At 31.5% G+C, this 15,625-nt stretch overlaps 1 protein-coding gene and 1 long non-coding RNA gene across 3 annotated transcripts in view; one reads left to right on the forward strand and one right to left on the reverse strand.

The window, feature by feature from the left end:
• Nucleotides 1-11,923, reverse strand: part of LOC145966435 (uncharacterized) — a 96,792-nt gene extending 84,869 nt beyond the window's left edge. The window contains exons 1-4 of one of the 2 annotated variants that reach the window (XR_014437047.1): nucleotides 11,695-11,923; nucleotides 11,086-11,174; nucleotides 10,465-10,640; nucleotides 9,485-10,160 (exon numbers count right to left, since the gene is read on the reverse strand). This is a non-coding gene — a long non-coding RNA (uncharacterized LOC145966435). Of the gene's footprint in view, nucleotides 1-9,484; nucleotides 10,161-10,464; nucleotides 10,641-11,085; nucleotides 11,175-11,694 lie in introns of those variants that run through there. The other variant, XR_014437048.1, reaches the window with a different exon arrangement.
• Nucleotides 11,924-12,064: 141 nt separating this feature from the next.
• Tis11 (Tis11 zinc finger protein) overlaps nucleotides 12,065-15,625 on the forward strand; it is a 35,125-nt gene continuing 31,564 nt past the window's right edge. Inside the window, exon 1 of the mRNA XM_083090478.1 lies at nucleotides 12,065-12,777. Coding sequence (XP_082946604.1) covers nucleotides 12,721-12,777 — 57 coding nt within the window. The 5' untranslated portion in view covers nucleotides 12,065-12,720. The remainder of the gene's footprint in view (nucleotides 12,778-15,625) is intronic.

A 15,625-nucleotide genomic window follows, 5' to 3' on the forward strand; every position in this document is an offset into this window, starting at 1 on the left:
ACGGCGAGCGCGTATTTTTTTTTCACAAAGCTTCTACTACTCGGTTCGTTTCAGACGCTCGTCGATTCCCGTAAATTTTTCTGAACCAATAATGCAAATAACGCTATCGTTATTATTCCAGAATACCGAATACGTCTGTGAAAACAGCCGCCTGTTCGACCGACTGAATGTCGCACGCGGGTGCATTCGATGATAAGAACACCCGGATGTATTATACATGCCGATGTTATCGTCTGAAATTGACAAAAGTAGGGTGACGCGTAAAAATATCGAAGAATATAAAACGGGACAATCTGCATCAGAATAATTTTACTGTTAAATAGGTTACGATTAGATAATCAATTAATCTTTGCCTGACAGATGCTAGACTTAGAGACTTATAATACATATTTTAATGTAAAAAATATACTTTAAATATATATTTTTTTATCATAAAAGAATAAATATTATTTACTTATAATATTTATTTTTTTATGATAAAAAGAATATATATTTAAAGTATAACTTTGCATTAAAATTTGCTTATGTTTTCTTTTCTATTTAAATAAAAAAATATAGTATTATCTTTTATGTATTAGAGAGTTCATTTTCAAAGAAAAATAATTTACAAATGTAATAAGATAAAAATCTAACATCTTCTCTATTTCTTATACTGAAACACATAAAAGCGAAATTTTATTATGGATTCAAATAGATCTGCTATGAGCTGTGCAATTGACGGTCAGGTAATGCATCGTGCGAGAATTAATCAAATTAATTTTCAATTTTTTAAAGATTATAAAAAAAAATTACATAAAGATTAATATAGACAATTTTTTGATAAAATCGATAAAACATTCCAGATAAAAGAATGATAAAAAATACGTGCAATAAACAGCCGCACACTTTCGCTATGTAAGCATCTATCGGATGAACGGAGGCAAAACTATCTTGGCAAGTGACTTTCACCTGATTGACTTTCCCTTTCTCTCCACAGTGCGAGCAGAGATATTGGATGCATGGTTGGCTCTTTCTTACATCGGAAGAATCTGTTGGCCCACTTCCGGATCGAACATCTCTGATTGTTTAACTGTTTACGTTCTCGAGACCACCAATGACATGCGGGTTTTAAATTCGTTAATTAGCGCTGGAAAGTTTCAAATATATATATGCATATAAGCTAAATATAAAAAAAAATTCTTTTAATGAACATGTGTTGTCTGCAATTAAGTCAATCATTTATTTATAGTAATCACTATTTGAAAAATCTAATCACAGACTCAGTCATTCTGTGTGATTTCTTCCTCCGAAAATAGTTATTATATGTGTTTTACTGTGTTATCTATAAAATTCTTTCTAATATGCAAGAAATAAAAATGGAACTGTAAGCGTTATTGTAATAATTTTTATATATTTTTATATATTTTTTGTGTGACGTAAATTCTGAGACTAATTCCTGAGACTATTTTCATCTTTGACTTGTTTGCACAATTAAAATCTTAACTATTTGAGACTTTGTGCCTTCGATTAATATCATTGATTAAACTCTAGGTTGCCCCATTTATTAAAAACAGATAAGATATTTAATATTAGATAAGACAACACCTTAGATTAAAATACATTAGATAAAATACAGTCATAATAATCTTATAACAATAACATCACTTTTATTGCTCAACTTGATTATTTATTACTAATATCTTTTTCATATTTTTTCAACAATAATTTTTTATACACGTATATATTTTTGAAAATTCAGAAAAGAGCTTTAGATCGTTCTAGCTCGTCAAAGAGATCTGATTATGCAAACTATAGAAGAGGTGATTGGAGACGTAACGATAATATAATGATTTATCAAGAAGAACCGTGTCATGTTTCGAGTGAAAGTAATACAACAGAATTTATCAGGAAGAGAACCATAGAACTTGATGAATTGTTACCGAGAAGTGTACAATTTTGTTGTTTTTTTATGATACGACGTGTCATTCGAATATATTAGAAAATTTGGGGCTCATTATTCTACAACAAGATACTTTAAATTCACAACAATAAAAAATTGGCAACATAATCAATAAAATATTATACTATTATTAATTTACTAATAACATTTATAATTTCTTAGTTATTAATAGACTTATTAATAGAATTATTTTTTGCAGAAAAAGCGTATTAAAAAGATAAAATTATAAAATAATTTTTAATAATTGTGGATTTGATCACATTCATATTGTGTAATACGTTAAATTTTTCAGATTTTAAAAAATAAATTTTTGTAATTCTCGAAGAAAATCAAAATTGCTACGCGTTTTATTTAACATATCTTGTTCTAGAAATTTTCTAAAGGTTTCATACACTTCTAGAAAAATTCGGTTATACGGAAGGCGTTGCCTCGGATCTTACTAGAAGGATGCAAGGATGCAAGAAGGAAAAATAATTTTAAATTATAGAATCATGCAGAAGGTCAAAGGGTTCCTTATCTTGTAGACATACATCGAGTACGTCGCCGCTGGAAAGGCGCGCAGATAGATAGCACACTAGCCGGATATTATAATATACTAAAAACCGGTTTAATGTGTATTCATTAACGCTAGAGTTAATAACACGAATTTTAATTAATATTTGCGTCAGGTCACGTAATATGTTTGCAGCTCGTGATGAAAGGCGTATTAAAATAAATATATAAACAAGATAAATTTTGCGCAAAAATAATAAAATTTTAAATTTTAATATACGACTGAGTGAGATATATGTATATGCACATATAAATTCACGTATATTTTTTATAAAATAATTCAAATATAATCGTAATATGATACTGCAATTTTTCAACGACAAGAATACTTTAGAAAATGGACATTCAAGGGCGGATCGAAGTGGTCCCAGGAGTTGTGTTAATTATCAATGTAAAGCGGCTTAAGCCAGCCGCTCTAACAGACTATTTTAATCCGTGAGGTCTGTTTTTACCGTTGTGTCTTTCGACCACTTCCGCCCCCGAATTAGAAGCGCCAATAAACGCAGAGCCCCATAGAGACTGCGTTATTTGACCAAGTGCACGCTAGTGTCTATCTCTAATTTCTATTCTTATCTATTCTTCTCTCTTTTTCTCATTTTCACAGCGATATATGCTATCTACGAAACTCGAAATATACCAAGAATACATTCATGAAAAAGCCGACAATTCAAAATGGTTAAACATGAGCTGTCTGCGTTGCAAGTGCTAATGAATGGAAGACATAACGCAGAGCGTCATATGACGAGATCTTTCGGAGCAAGGGGACGGGAGAAAGACATATAGAATCGTTTGAAATTCGTGTAAACGTAGAGAGAAAACAGTGAATAAAAATAGAGAAGACAGAAAAGAAAGATGCGAGAGGATCTTGTGATTAATATCTAAAATTATTTGGAAGATTTTATCTTAATACTTATACAAACGTTTTGTTATATGTACTAATATCCTCGCTCTTTCTCATTCTACTTTATTGCTTATATAAAGTTGTATATGTCAATGAAACATATCAGAGATATGTCATATATTAATATATATTTAATGATTCCATTAATATACTTGTAATCTATTATAATGAAGTATAAAGTATAAAGAATGAAAAAGGCATTAAAATCCGATTCGAATAAAAAAAATATATACATGTTTGACACTTATATACTGTATAATTATAACAAGAATCAAATTATAAAATTTCGACATTTTAACTTTTATAAGGATTTATTAAGATAATTCAGTAAATTAAGAATTCAAATTTTACAACTATAGTTTTAAAACTATAAATTTCTTGTATTTATTTAAATTTAATTTTATATCAACTAAACCTAAAATAAGCCAAAAAAATATAAAGATAACTATTTCTGGAATTTTTAATTAAGTCTCATCTTTACTTGCTCGTTGATCCATACTATTTTAAATTTATATAATTCATTATAATACTGAGATAATGCACAAATAATTGATATAAATTATTTGATATAAAAAACAAATAAAAAAAGTAATTAAAATAAATTTTATCATATGGAGATAAAACTATATTAAACTATACTTAAACTGTATTTCATTAAGCTATTTTTTAATATACAAATAATCTCAAAGATAACTATATTTATTTTAATATTTTTAATATTATTCAACGCTTAATTCAAATTTAATATATTTTTTGCAATATTTATATTCGATTGTTTACTGAATTATTATATTTTCTTTGATTCATATTTTTTAAAACTCTATTTCTATTTAATTTTTATAATCATCTTTATAATGACGTTTATCAATTTTGCTTATAAATTTTTTACGGATTTTCAGGATCCATAAAAATATTCTAGTGCAAGTAAGATGAATTTTCGACAATTTTTCTGTATCTTCAACATTTAAAGAGTTTTCGACAATTTTTCATAATTTAAAAAATTTTGATCCTGAGATGATTTCCTCGCAATTTTTATAAAATCTTGAAACTCGAGAATATTCTGACAATATCTAATATCACATAGTCATAAAAAAACACTATATATTTTTTTTCTCTACAATATGCATATGTTTCACGGAAGCCAATAGGCGTAACGATTCGTGCAATGTATAGAACGGGAAGGAAACTTGCGACTGCGTATAATACAATTCGCGATGCTTCTGCGTGCTGCAAGGATAGGCGGCCGTTCTTGAGTACGAAACTATTGTCGCCTGTAGGAAAACGTGCAGAGGGTCATACATGTATGTATGTATACGCCGCCGATATGAGTCGCTCGGCTCGGTCATCACGGCTCAAAGTGCAATGACTTTGGAGCCCCGCACGGCGCTATCGCCGATCATTCATTGCAACACGGTATAACGATAGCGCCCTTCCAAGACCTGGCAATCATAGCTGATCGTTGCATTTTGGATCATTAGAAACTACTACGGGGCTTTTCGATTAATGCTCCATGAAACAACGCCGAGCTGATACAAGACTTTCTTAAATATGCTGCGAGATTTCTTTTTCTTACCGAAAAATTAATTTTTCCAGCTAAAAATATTTCCAATTGATTAATGTTGGGAATAAAGGGACGTTACGATCGCTTCGTGAAAATCGCTAATGATTGCAGTGAAAAACCGGCCACGGTGAATCGATGGAATAGAATAATGATCTCTAATCCTCTAGCTGACATTATTCTTGTTACTTTACTGTTGTATGCGGTCATTAACCCATTGGTATCAATGAGCGGAATAATCCGCGTTCGCGAGTTGATCCGTACCATCGAAACGCATTATTCTACAAAATAATTGTTATAAATAATTTTTAATACTTTTCCTTTTTATATAATTTTAGTAAGACTATTGAATATATTATCAATCTTTAGAAATTTATTTCTCGACTAATCGTATAATATAAATCATTTTTTATATAATGCATTTTTGGAAATTAACCTTTACGAAAATAATTTGTGTTTTGCACAATTTTTTATACAATTATTGCATAACATATCTATAAAATAGCTTTCTCTGCTTATAAATCAATTTTTGTCTCGATTACAAAATCGCGAATTATTTATTCACATCTCTGAATGAGCTTTGATACGAAAAATTTTTAAAAATCTAAAATTTTTATCTTGCTCATTCCTCAAGCAATAATCTTAGAACCAAAAACCTTCTTCCGAAAATGCTCGCGATAAAAAAAATTATTAATCGTACGATTTGTAGACTGCAATTCGTAAAAAACGTAAATGCAACTATAGGAGAAATGACAGCGATTTATGTAACACTTACGTGCAGTTATCATTAATTTAAGATTAATACGAAATGTGAAAGTTTCGAGTGGCGTCTGGCCGTGGAAATGCCGGAGAATAAGAAAGTAAGAGCACAAAAACCACAGATATACGTAAGCACTTATGCACCTATTGACGCTATTATTGACTTTTGTATAAGGACGGCGCTACGTGCTATAAATTAACATGAGTGAATTATGTAAAAGCTACATTAACGAAGACAAAATTACACGAAAAAATATGTCAAAACGGCACCATTCAATTTAGAAATGACGATGTAGATAAAGATTATCAATTTTTACTCAAGATGTTCCACGTAACTCGCAATTTCTCCAGAATACTTTCTAATGACATTAATACCATGTATTACATTAACAACTAAATTACTGGTTTCTCTCTTTCTCTCCTTTATTTATTTTAAATGAAATGATTTTATTGATTATTAATTATTTATTAAGTTGTTTAGAAAAATGCAAAAAAATAAACAAATAAAAATTACAATCTTACTATCTTTATAATTAAAAAAATTTTATGTATAAAAGCTTTTTGTATTTATAGAAATATATTCTTAAAATTGTAACTTTTTTTTACTCTTTTATTATTCACATTTTCAACAACATTACTGTAACTTATATTCGAACATCTTGATATTTATAAATGAAAAACATATGATTATATCAAACCGCCTTTCTTTCATAAATCCTTAACTATCAAAGGCTTCAAATAACACAGCTTAATATTTGTAAAGCATATATTTTTATATTCTAACTTATCCAACTTTCTTAAGTTTCATATACCTCCACTCCTAAAAACGTGCCAGCAACACGTTGGAGTGAGCACACAGATCTATATAAACATTAGAAATGAGTAAATATTGACTTGGTTATACATTTCGATACCGTTCTCAGGTATATTCGAGAGAGGTTGTCGCGAATGTTTTCTCGCAAGTGGAGCTTTACGAGATACCATTCGCAGCACGTGAAAAGAAATCGCCAATGCGCACCGATAACGACAACTTTTTCGCGAAGCAGACTCCGAGAGAGCAAGCCGCTGCCTCTCAAGCCGACGTTACACAAGCCGCCTTTCCGCTCTGTCCGGTTTAGCCGCGTGCATTTACCCGTGTTGTTATATGTCTACCTGCCCGCCTGTGTCGTTGCCTTGGCCTTTGCGATTCTCGGAACGATCTTCGCTCCGATCTATCGATCTGCAATCTACGGATGCAGGTACCTGTGCACCGACGTAGGCGCCATAGTCTGAAAAATATTAGCCGGAAAGTACTTAAGACGGTACTTAAGTCAGCTGGATATCTCCCAGGAAAATAGATTATATTTTGAAAAGTATGACTAATCTTTATATATATAAAATGCATCAATCATGTTGACAATTTATAGAGTACACGAATTAATTATATAACGAATGCGTGAATCATTGTGCACATAATAAAGAATATCTTGAAAGAAACGGCGATCATTAACATTTTTTCGATATCATACAAGCGTTTTGTCTCGGGTATGAATCAGACGTGAAGTGAATTGATAAATTTTGAATTTTTTTTTGTTGCACGCCCACATACGATGATGTAACGCGTTATTTAATATGATGTTGGATTTGCATCGATTAATTCCACGACTTGAGCGCAGCTTCTTCTGCATCTCGCTCGCCCTGTGACATTTTCATCGTGATATTTTACCTCGCGATTCTCTAATTACATAACTTGAAAGTACAAATTTTTATTGCAACCACTTTTCTATATTCCACGTATCTCGCGCTCCTTTGACGGATAATAAAGAAAAATGTTCGTTGAGTCATCCTATTCAGCATGTGACATTTCCAACGCACCATCTTTCTTCTCATATTATCAAGCATATTAGCAAAATTATTATATAATCCCGGTATATAAATTTTTATTTATGCTACATATTTTTTCTTCCAAGAAAAAAATTAACTGTTTATTTTTTATAATATACTTTTTTTCTCCGATTATTATATATTAGTAATATCTTTAAAAAAAAGAATTTTTTTATTGATTTTCTATTTAAGAATTTTTTTTTTTATGTTGACAATACATTAAAGATCTAAAAAAATCTATTAAAAATCTATATATTTTATTTTTATTTCCAGCAATTCTTTTACAATAAATTTCAAAATGATCATTATAAAATTGTCTTTTCTTTGTATTCAAAGTTTCTTTCTTAGAAGAAAAAAAGCTTTGAAAAGAATCAAAAAACATTTGTATTATTCTAACAATAAGAATTGTATACACAAACGAATAAAAAGATTGCAGGGTTTACAATAATAATAATGAAATCTATTGTAACAATATTAAAATATGTTGCAGAGAAAATGCAATGTCATGTTGTCAGATAAAGTACGCCATAGTAATATCGGAATGAATCATATATAATACATTTATAGTATATATATTATAAATGCATTATATGTGATTCATTCCAATATAACTGTGACGTACTTTGTTCGACAAAATGACGTTATCAAAATTTTAATTACGGTAAAAATCCCCAATAAAAATTCGAATGACGTATACTGCTAACGCATCATTTTATTGCAGGACTACAAGTGACGTCACAACACGAGAGACGCGAACAAAGAAAGTAGAGAGTTCTCTTACGCGTGTTTAGACACAAGATCTGTCAAAGAAAAAAAATCACGTGACGTCATATGATACTCTGCGTGTGACATTTCCAGCGTGGCCACTTTCGTGACCTTCGCTTTCTTTGTCACCAAGAAAGCTATAGACAATGCGAGTTTTAGGTATATTTAACGAACAATGCTTTCCATTTTGGAATGCCTTATATTTACTATATTTTGTTATTTATTTTTTTACTTTGACTTTATCTTTGTCAAAATAAAAATGCTATTAATTAAATTAGAATCGTATCGAATTGAGTGATAGCAGCCATTAGTTTCACCGAAAAAAACGCGTCAAATTGCACGAGATCGAGATAAAAAGAATTATGCGAAATTAAATACAACTGTTGTCTGTATTTTCTCTTCTTTTGCCTACTTCTTTTGCGTCTAATTGTGAGACAGCAATGCAAGACGTGATGTTGCAAGCAAACACCAGGTCCCTGGCTGTGAGCAGTAACGTTCTGCGCACCACATGGTACACCCATGCGCTTTTCACGTGCTTTGCCATAATACATACTCGCGTATTCCCATGATAATGGATCATATATGCTACGCATGTGCTAAGAATACCCTCGGCTACCCATTCTCTTTACTCTTTTTTACCCATTATATTCTATATCCTTTTTTCTTTTTTCTACCTTTGATGAATTTTAAAACGTATCCTCCCTTCCTTAAAATTGCGAGAGATTATCTTCATGTTATCTTATCTTCATATTAACTTTTATGGATTTTTACGAAAAGACGTAAAGGAAAAAAGAATCATTTTTTCTTTGCTAGCTTTTATAACATTCAGGTATGTTAATAGGACGAGTTTATCTTAACGATAAAATTTGTTTCTTATAGCTAAGATACATACCTTTTCGTTTACGCCATTAATCATATAGTTTAATTCTAATCATATTCGCATATCACATTCCAAAAAAAGTAATTTACGATTTAATAAATTTTAAACCATCTATCGAATATCATGAACAAAAAATGGGCAGTATTTATTATAATGATATTATGGTTACCTTTTGATTTTTATCATCTCATTATTAAAACTTTACAAAATAAAATTAAATATTTAGAGCAATAGTCTATACACATGTTTAGAATCTCGTTATGATTACTGAAATATTATTTTCTCTAATATTGCAAAAATATGAATTATGAAACGTTAATATACGTTAAAAAATCATATCAAAAATAGAAGGTTATAATATTGCAAATTATATATAATATTATATGTAAATTATATGTAATTATATGTAATTATATGTAAATTATATAAATTATATAAAATTCTACATAATCGCAAAAGTACTTAAAATCTATTTTTATATTTACTACTACATTTATAGTGCAAATGTATCAAAAACGTTCCTACAAAAAAAAAACATAAAAAATACTAATCAATGAATAAATGATAAGATAAGTAACTAATAAATGATAAGAGTACACATTCGACTTATTTTTAGATTAATCTAGAGATTTCACGCTCAATTATATATATGATTGTGTCTAGATCTAGCCGGGATCTTTCTCTTTCTCATGCACACGCCCTTCACAAAGAACCCGCATGTTTGATATTTCTGTATATAGCTCAGCCATCATAACGAAAACTGACTCCCATTAGCTGTTATATTTAGTGGCATGAGAATCTGTTCAGGGTTGAAAACACCTCTCTGAGAGATGAGAGATTTGACAGTTCACCCTCATGAACCCATATGTTACGGAGCACATCATGATACTCCTTAATTAGATAAGAGTCAGATTTTCTGCCTGTCGTGGATGGTCGATTAGATCTACGATAAGTAGCTAAATTTTACCGCGTGACTAATAAATATCTTCAATTTGTTATCACAATCGAATTTTCGAGTTTTCAAACATGATATTTGATATGGTTTAAAATTTATTAAACTATTTAATGTATTAAATTATTATTTTTTATTTTTATTATTTAATTTATTAAATTATTTTCTCTCTTTCAAATAAAAGAATTTCTTTTAAACTTTTAATTGATTAAACGATTAAGAATTAAAATAGTTTTTCTCAATTAATAAATTCATAAATTTCCTCTTTTAGGAAAAGATAAATCTTATCGCTTACCTTACAAACGAGATTTCTGTTCAACACTTGACCTTTTAATCAAGACTTGACATTGCGCCTCCGTGAAACTGGTAAGAATCTCCAACTTCCTGATCGCGCAACTCAACTTCCGGCTTTCCCTCCTTGCGAAATGTTACTTCCTCTTTCGACCCTCGAACCAGTATCGTTGCACGATTCTGTAAACAAGTTTATTTCTGTTTTAGTTGAGAAAAAATAAACTATAATTATTGATGAAATATTGTAACGATTTTCTCGAAACTGATATTGCTTTGACTTTCACATGTTTTCATTACACACACATTTGAATAAATAAAATATAATTTTTCAATTTTAAATTTTTTCTCAATTTTTTATAATCATTAAAAATATGACATAAAATATATATTGATAAATTTAACTAATTTATTACAGGGTATAATTGACAATATTAACTATATTTTTTAGAAAACATTTGCTCGTATTGATAATAATTGTGATGCACGCGCCTATCATTTATTATTGTATATTAAAAAATTTGCATAATAATACATTTTATAACCTCTGTCTCTCTTTACTTTTGTTAGTAAGAAATTCTAAAATGTATCTTTTTTTATATTGCAATACTTCGTTAAATTGATTTACCTCTAATAACAATTTCCACGCTCGACAATGAATCGGTTGTTATAAACAATTGCTATCAGCAACGTTTATAATTGTAAAATCGTAACACACTGAAATGAATACAAAGAAAAAACGTAGATAATTATGTTGAATTCGTAATTTATGCACTCGAATGCATTGTCGAATCGACAGTTGAGACAACTGTATCGAAACTCTCTAGAATAGTTACATTAAATAGTAACCTAACGATTTCACCCACAGCTACCTTCAGCTCGGATCTTTTTTCCTGATTGTGAACGTTATTTTTTGAAACATCGAATATCATATCAATGCTTCAACGATCTTTACGACTTTAAAAAGCATCTATCTTATTCTTTTCGACAAATAGATGCGATCTGCGATAACATTCATCCATAGGTCACCAAATGCAAGATATGTTCAAAAAAATTCCAGTCTTTTTCGTACTAAAAAAGCCTACAGCCTTTTCATAAAAATATTCCTTTTCTGTAAAAACATCCTTGTATGATAATATTTATCTGTGAGAACCTTTTTACATCTATCATTATTTAATAAAAAAACAAGCTCTCTACGAAATAACTCTACGTAACAATTAATGAAAAAAAGGATTACTTCGAGAAGTCTCATAAAGCCGTGCGTCGTCCATCGCTTGTGGAATCCCGCATTATGCGTAAGCAAGCGCAAGATCCGGGGGATGAGAGACGCACCACCCCGAATCTACCCCCGAATCTGCCCAATGAGAAATCGGAATCGCTACCATTGGAGACCATAAAACTCGCACGTTGCGACACTCGGGAGCCGACGTGCCGACAGAGAGAGGACAAGTTGACGCGGCCGAGGGAACGCGTTAGCAAGAGGCGCACGCGCGCCGCCCGGTTGCCACGTCGAGGACTCCCCCCACCCTTCGGCCGCGCCGTCCGTGGGACGCGCGGTGATTGGTCGGCGCGCGGAGCACCCGTCTACGCTCGCTCGCCGGAGCACAAGCGGCGACTCTCGGTCAGCGCTAGTCTCAGTCAGCTTTGGGAGGCTCTGCCGTGAACATTGAATCGGTCGAACCGGACGCAAAACATAATCTCTCTCCTCCCCTGTCCCCCTCTCGATAAATTTCCTCGCCGAGAGAGAGAACCGGGTATCCTCGCGTCGTCGAAACAAAGTGCCAAGTTCAAGTTCAGTAACACGAAGACACTCGGTTGACGACAACAACGATACATGTACACGTCTTGAGGCAATAACATCGCTCTGTGTTTGTTGTCGATCCGCGAAGAGAGCCGGTCGATTCGTGCCAGGAAACGCGAATCGGTTTCTCCGTACCTCGCTTCGCCCGCGTTTATCTCGAAATAATAAAAAAACGATCCACATCATCGGCATCGATACACGTGTGTCGACGCGTTCTTTCTCTCCCGTCACGTTTTCGCGGGTGCTTTCGATGCGAGCTACAGCGGCATCGAACAACGACGTATACGGTCGGAGTGGCAGTTTTGTTGTGTTGTCCTGAGGAAAGTTTCTCTCCCTTAACCGCCTGCTACGCATTTAACGCCCGCTGCGAAGGACGAGAAAAAGAGGAAGAGGGATTTTGGAAGAAGGAAGGCAGAAAAACACCAACATCACGCACAGTGTTTTTGTGCGAAATCGGGGAACATGTCGACTGCCGTCATGAGTACTCCTATGTTCGAGTGCAGCGAACATCTTTTCAAGGTAAGATTCAAATTTTTTTTTCACATCTTTCTACGCGCCATCTCTTATCCAAGTGCAATCGATCGAAATTGCGCCTAATTTCTGTGAGTTATTTCAAAATTATATAAATGTTTAAAATTGTACATGTGCGACATGCAAGATACAATAGACGAAATGAGCTTTATGCTTTAATCCTGTATTGTTGAAAAAAAAAAAAAAATGAATGAGACCTTCGAACGGTATTGTGATGTATTTCAAGGTACGGGCTCTATAACTGTACAGGTTTCCTACCGAATTTCTCCGAAATTTTTCCTTTCTATCCCTCACCTTTTCTTGCTTTATGTATCCCCGCCTACCTACTGCTTTTCAATTCAAGACAGATTCACAGCCGGATATCTACAGGTAGATGGATATACATTTGGAACGAACAGAAAATACGAAACTTCGTCGTTAAACTTGGACGAACTCGAATACGTTCGGTTTGATTTATTCGAGTAATATGTATACATATAAACAAAATTGAAAATTTTATGAAATAAATTTAATAAAATATTAAATTAATAAAATATAAATTTAATAAAATAAATAAATTAGAAATAACATTAAAAATAAAATTAAAAATAAATAAATTAAAAATAAATTAATTTGATTTTTTTACATGATTTTTTCACGCTTTTTCGTTGTTTCTGTTCGTTCAATTTTATCCTGCAATTTCAAGATTAATATATAAAATTGTTTCTTCACGACAAATTTTTTTTTTAAATAATATTTCCGAGATGTCATATTATTCATCATAACATTATTTAAGGATGAATAATTTAATTTAATTTATTTCTCCCAAAGAAGTGAAAAACCTTGTCAGACCTTGTCAGACGTACATAAATTTTCTTTCTGTCGAAAATCAAAAGACCAATCAATTCATTCATTCTCTCCACTCGCATGTACATAATTACAAGTCGCGACGACTTATTACATTTTATATATGTATGAGAGCGTTTATGTGTCAATTATTTTTTCTCTTTTTTTTCTATACGAAAATACAAAGCGAGATAAATCAGATACGCGCGATATCCCCGGGAATTATTTACGAGATACCATCGAAAATATGTAACGTGTGTCGTCAGGAGGACATTATAATTCTCGATCGTATCGAGATTCGGTACAGTTTTTTTTTTCTGTGCTAGGAGATTAAATCTCATTACCATCACATTCGCGTTCCCGATATTTGCGAGAATGCGCCAAACGATGCAGCTCGATTTCCTGAATCGAGATTTCGCATGAGATATCGGAACAAGGTTACAAGTCGAGATAACGATAATTCCGCACGTTTGAGCGGAAAAAACATCGGTCATGAGGGTGACTGAATCGAGAGAGGTCATTAGTTTAATTCTACGCACCAATGATAATCAAATATTCACGCATAATCAAAAATTCACGGAAAATTGTTCTCGAAATAATCTTGTAACAAATCAATTTAAATGACATATTGTAATTATAAATTTTTTATAATTTATTACATCTTAAACTCGTCTGTCATTTATCACTTTATTAACGATAATCTCTTTTAATAGCGAATTCAAATTAAAAAGGCCACCGTATATAAATTTACAATAGCATAAGTGATTAAAATAGTAAGATAATTGATGCTATTTATTATTGTTATCTGTATTGAATAACAATAGCGATAACACGTAGTACTAATTATCTTATTGTTTTAATTAATCATGCCATTGTAAGTTTATATAATCGAGAATCTATACTGTTATATATCTTACAATCTCGAAATATCAATATTTTTTTCATCACATATCCGTTATCAATATCTTCAAATTGTACCGATACACAGTGGTATTTTCAAAATTTTTTTCCCTTGTTTTGCGCTCTTAAATATTTTCGATTATTTTAAAAATGATAAAATTATTCATAAAATTTTACTTTTAATTAGAAATACAATTTTGATATGACTTCGGTCACTACATTTGATTAAAAATTGTATCTAATGTTTAAAATGTAGATGTATAAATTGAGCTTGATTTGAATAAAGTTGTAAGAAATTACTTATGTTAATAACACAATACTAGCTCCAACGGGATGCCAGTCGAATGTATTAATAGTAATCGTCGCCGTTCACGTCGCATTTTCCATCTCGCGCCGAGAGGCCTTCATCGCGGATGAAGATGGGAGGATCGCGCGTTCTCGCACGACGTAAATAAAAGGCTTGTCGCGCGAGTCGAGCCAAAGAGACTCTCACCTTAGAGAGAACTAGGCACAACACTCTCCTTGGTTTCTCCTCCGACGTGAGTTTCTCTCATGAGCGTTGGATTTAAGAGGAAACGTGGAATGGAACGTGATCGAAAGATCTAATATTTTAACGTCATTAAAGCCCGATGACAGATATCGAGCGACATGTGATTGATGACAGACTGATTTAACGATCGAAACATTGCTGTGTTTTTTTTCTACTTTTATCGTCTCGATTTGTCAATGTGTCGAAAGATTGTCGATGTTTAAATCAATTTGTTTGGATTAAAAATAATGAGTTATCTGAATAAACTGTATTTCAATTAATTATTCCCATTTGCTTGTCAAAATCGAAAAAGAATATTGAATTAATATTAACTGCTTGAAAGAGTAGTTAATTTTCTATGATGCATCTATTGTTTCAATATGAAAAGACAATCTAATTTAACGAAAGCTACTGTCCCGTTTTCACTTTAATTAAAAATACATACATAATTAAATATGACACGTACTTCACGACTTCGTTATATTAATTAAATTAATAACAAAGCATTTTTTATTTGTTAAATATATTTTATATTGATTATATTTACTCGTACAAATTCAAGGTATAAGATGTCAATTATTA

This window comes from Camponotus vicinus, unplaced genomic scaffold (assembly GCF_025532165.1).
Source record: "Camponotus vicinus isolate PSW18456_S1 unplaced genomic scaffold, iyCamVici1.0 SCAF_2, whole genome shotgun sequence".
In the NCBI taxonomy this organism is placed as follows: Eukaryota; Metazoa; Arthropoda; class Insecta; order Hymenoptera; family Formicidae; genus Camponotus; species Camponotus vicinus.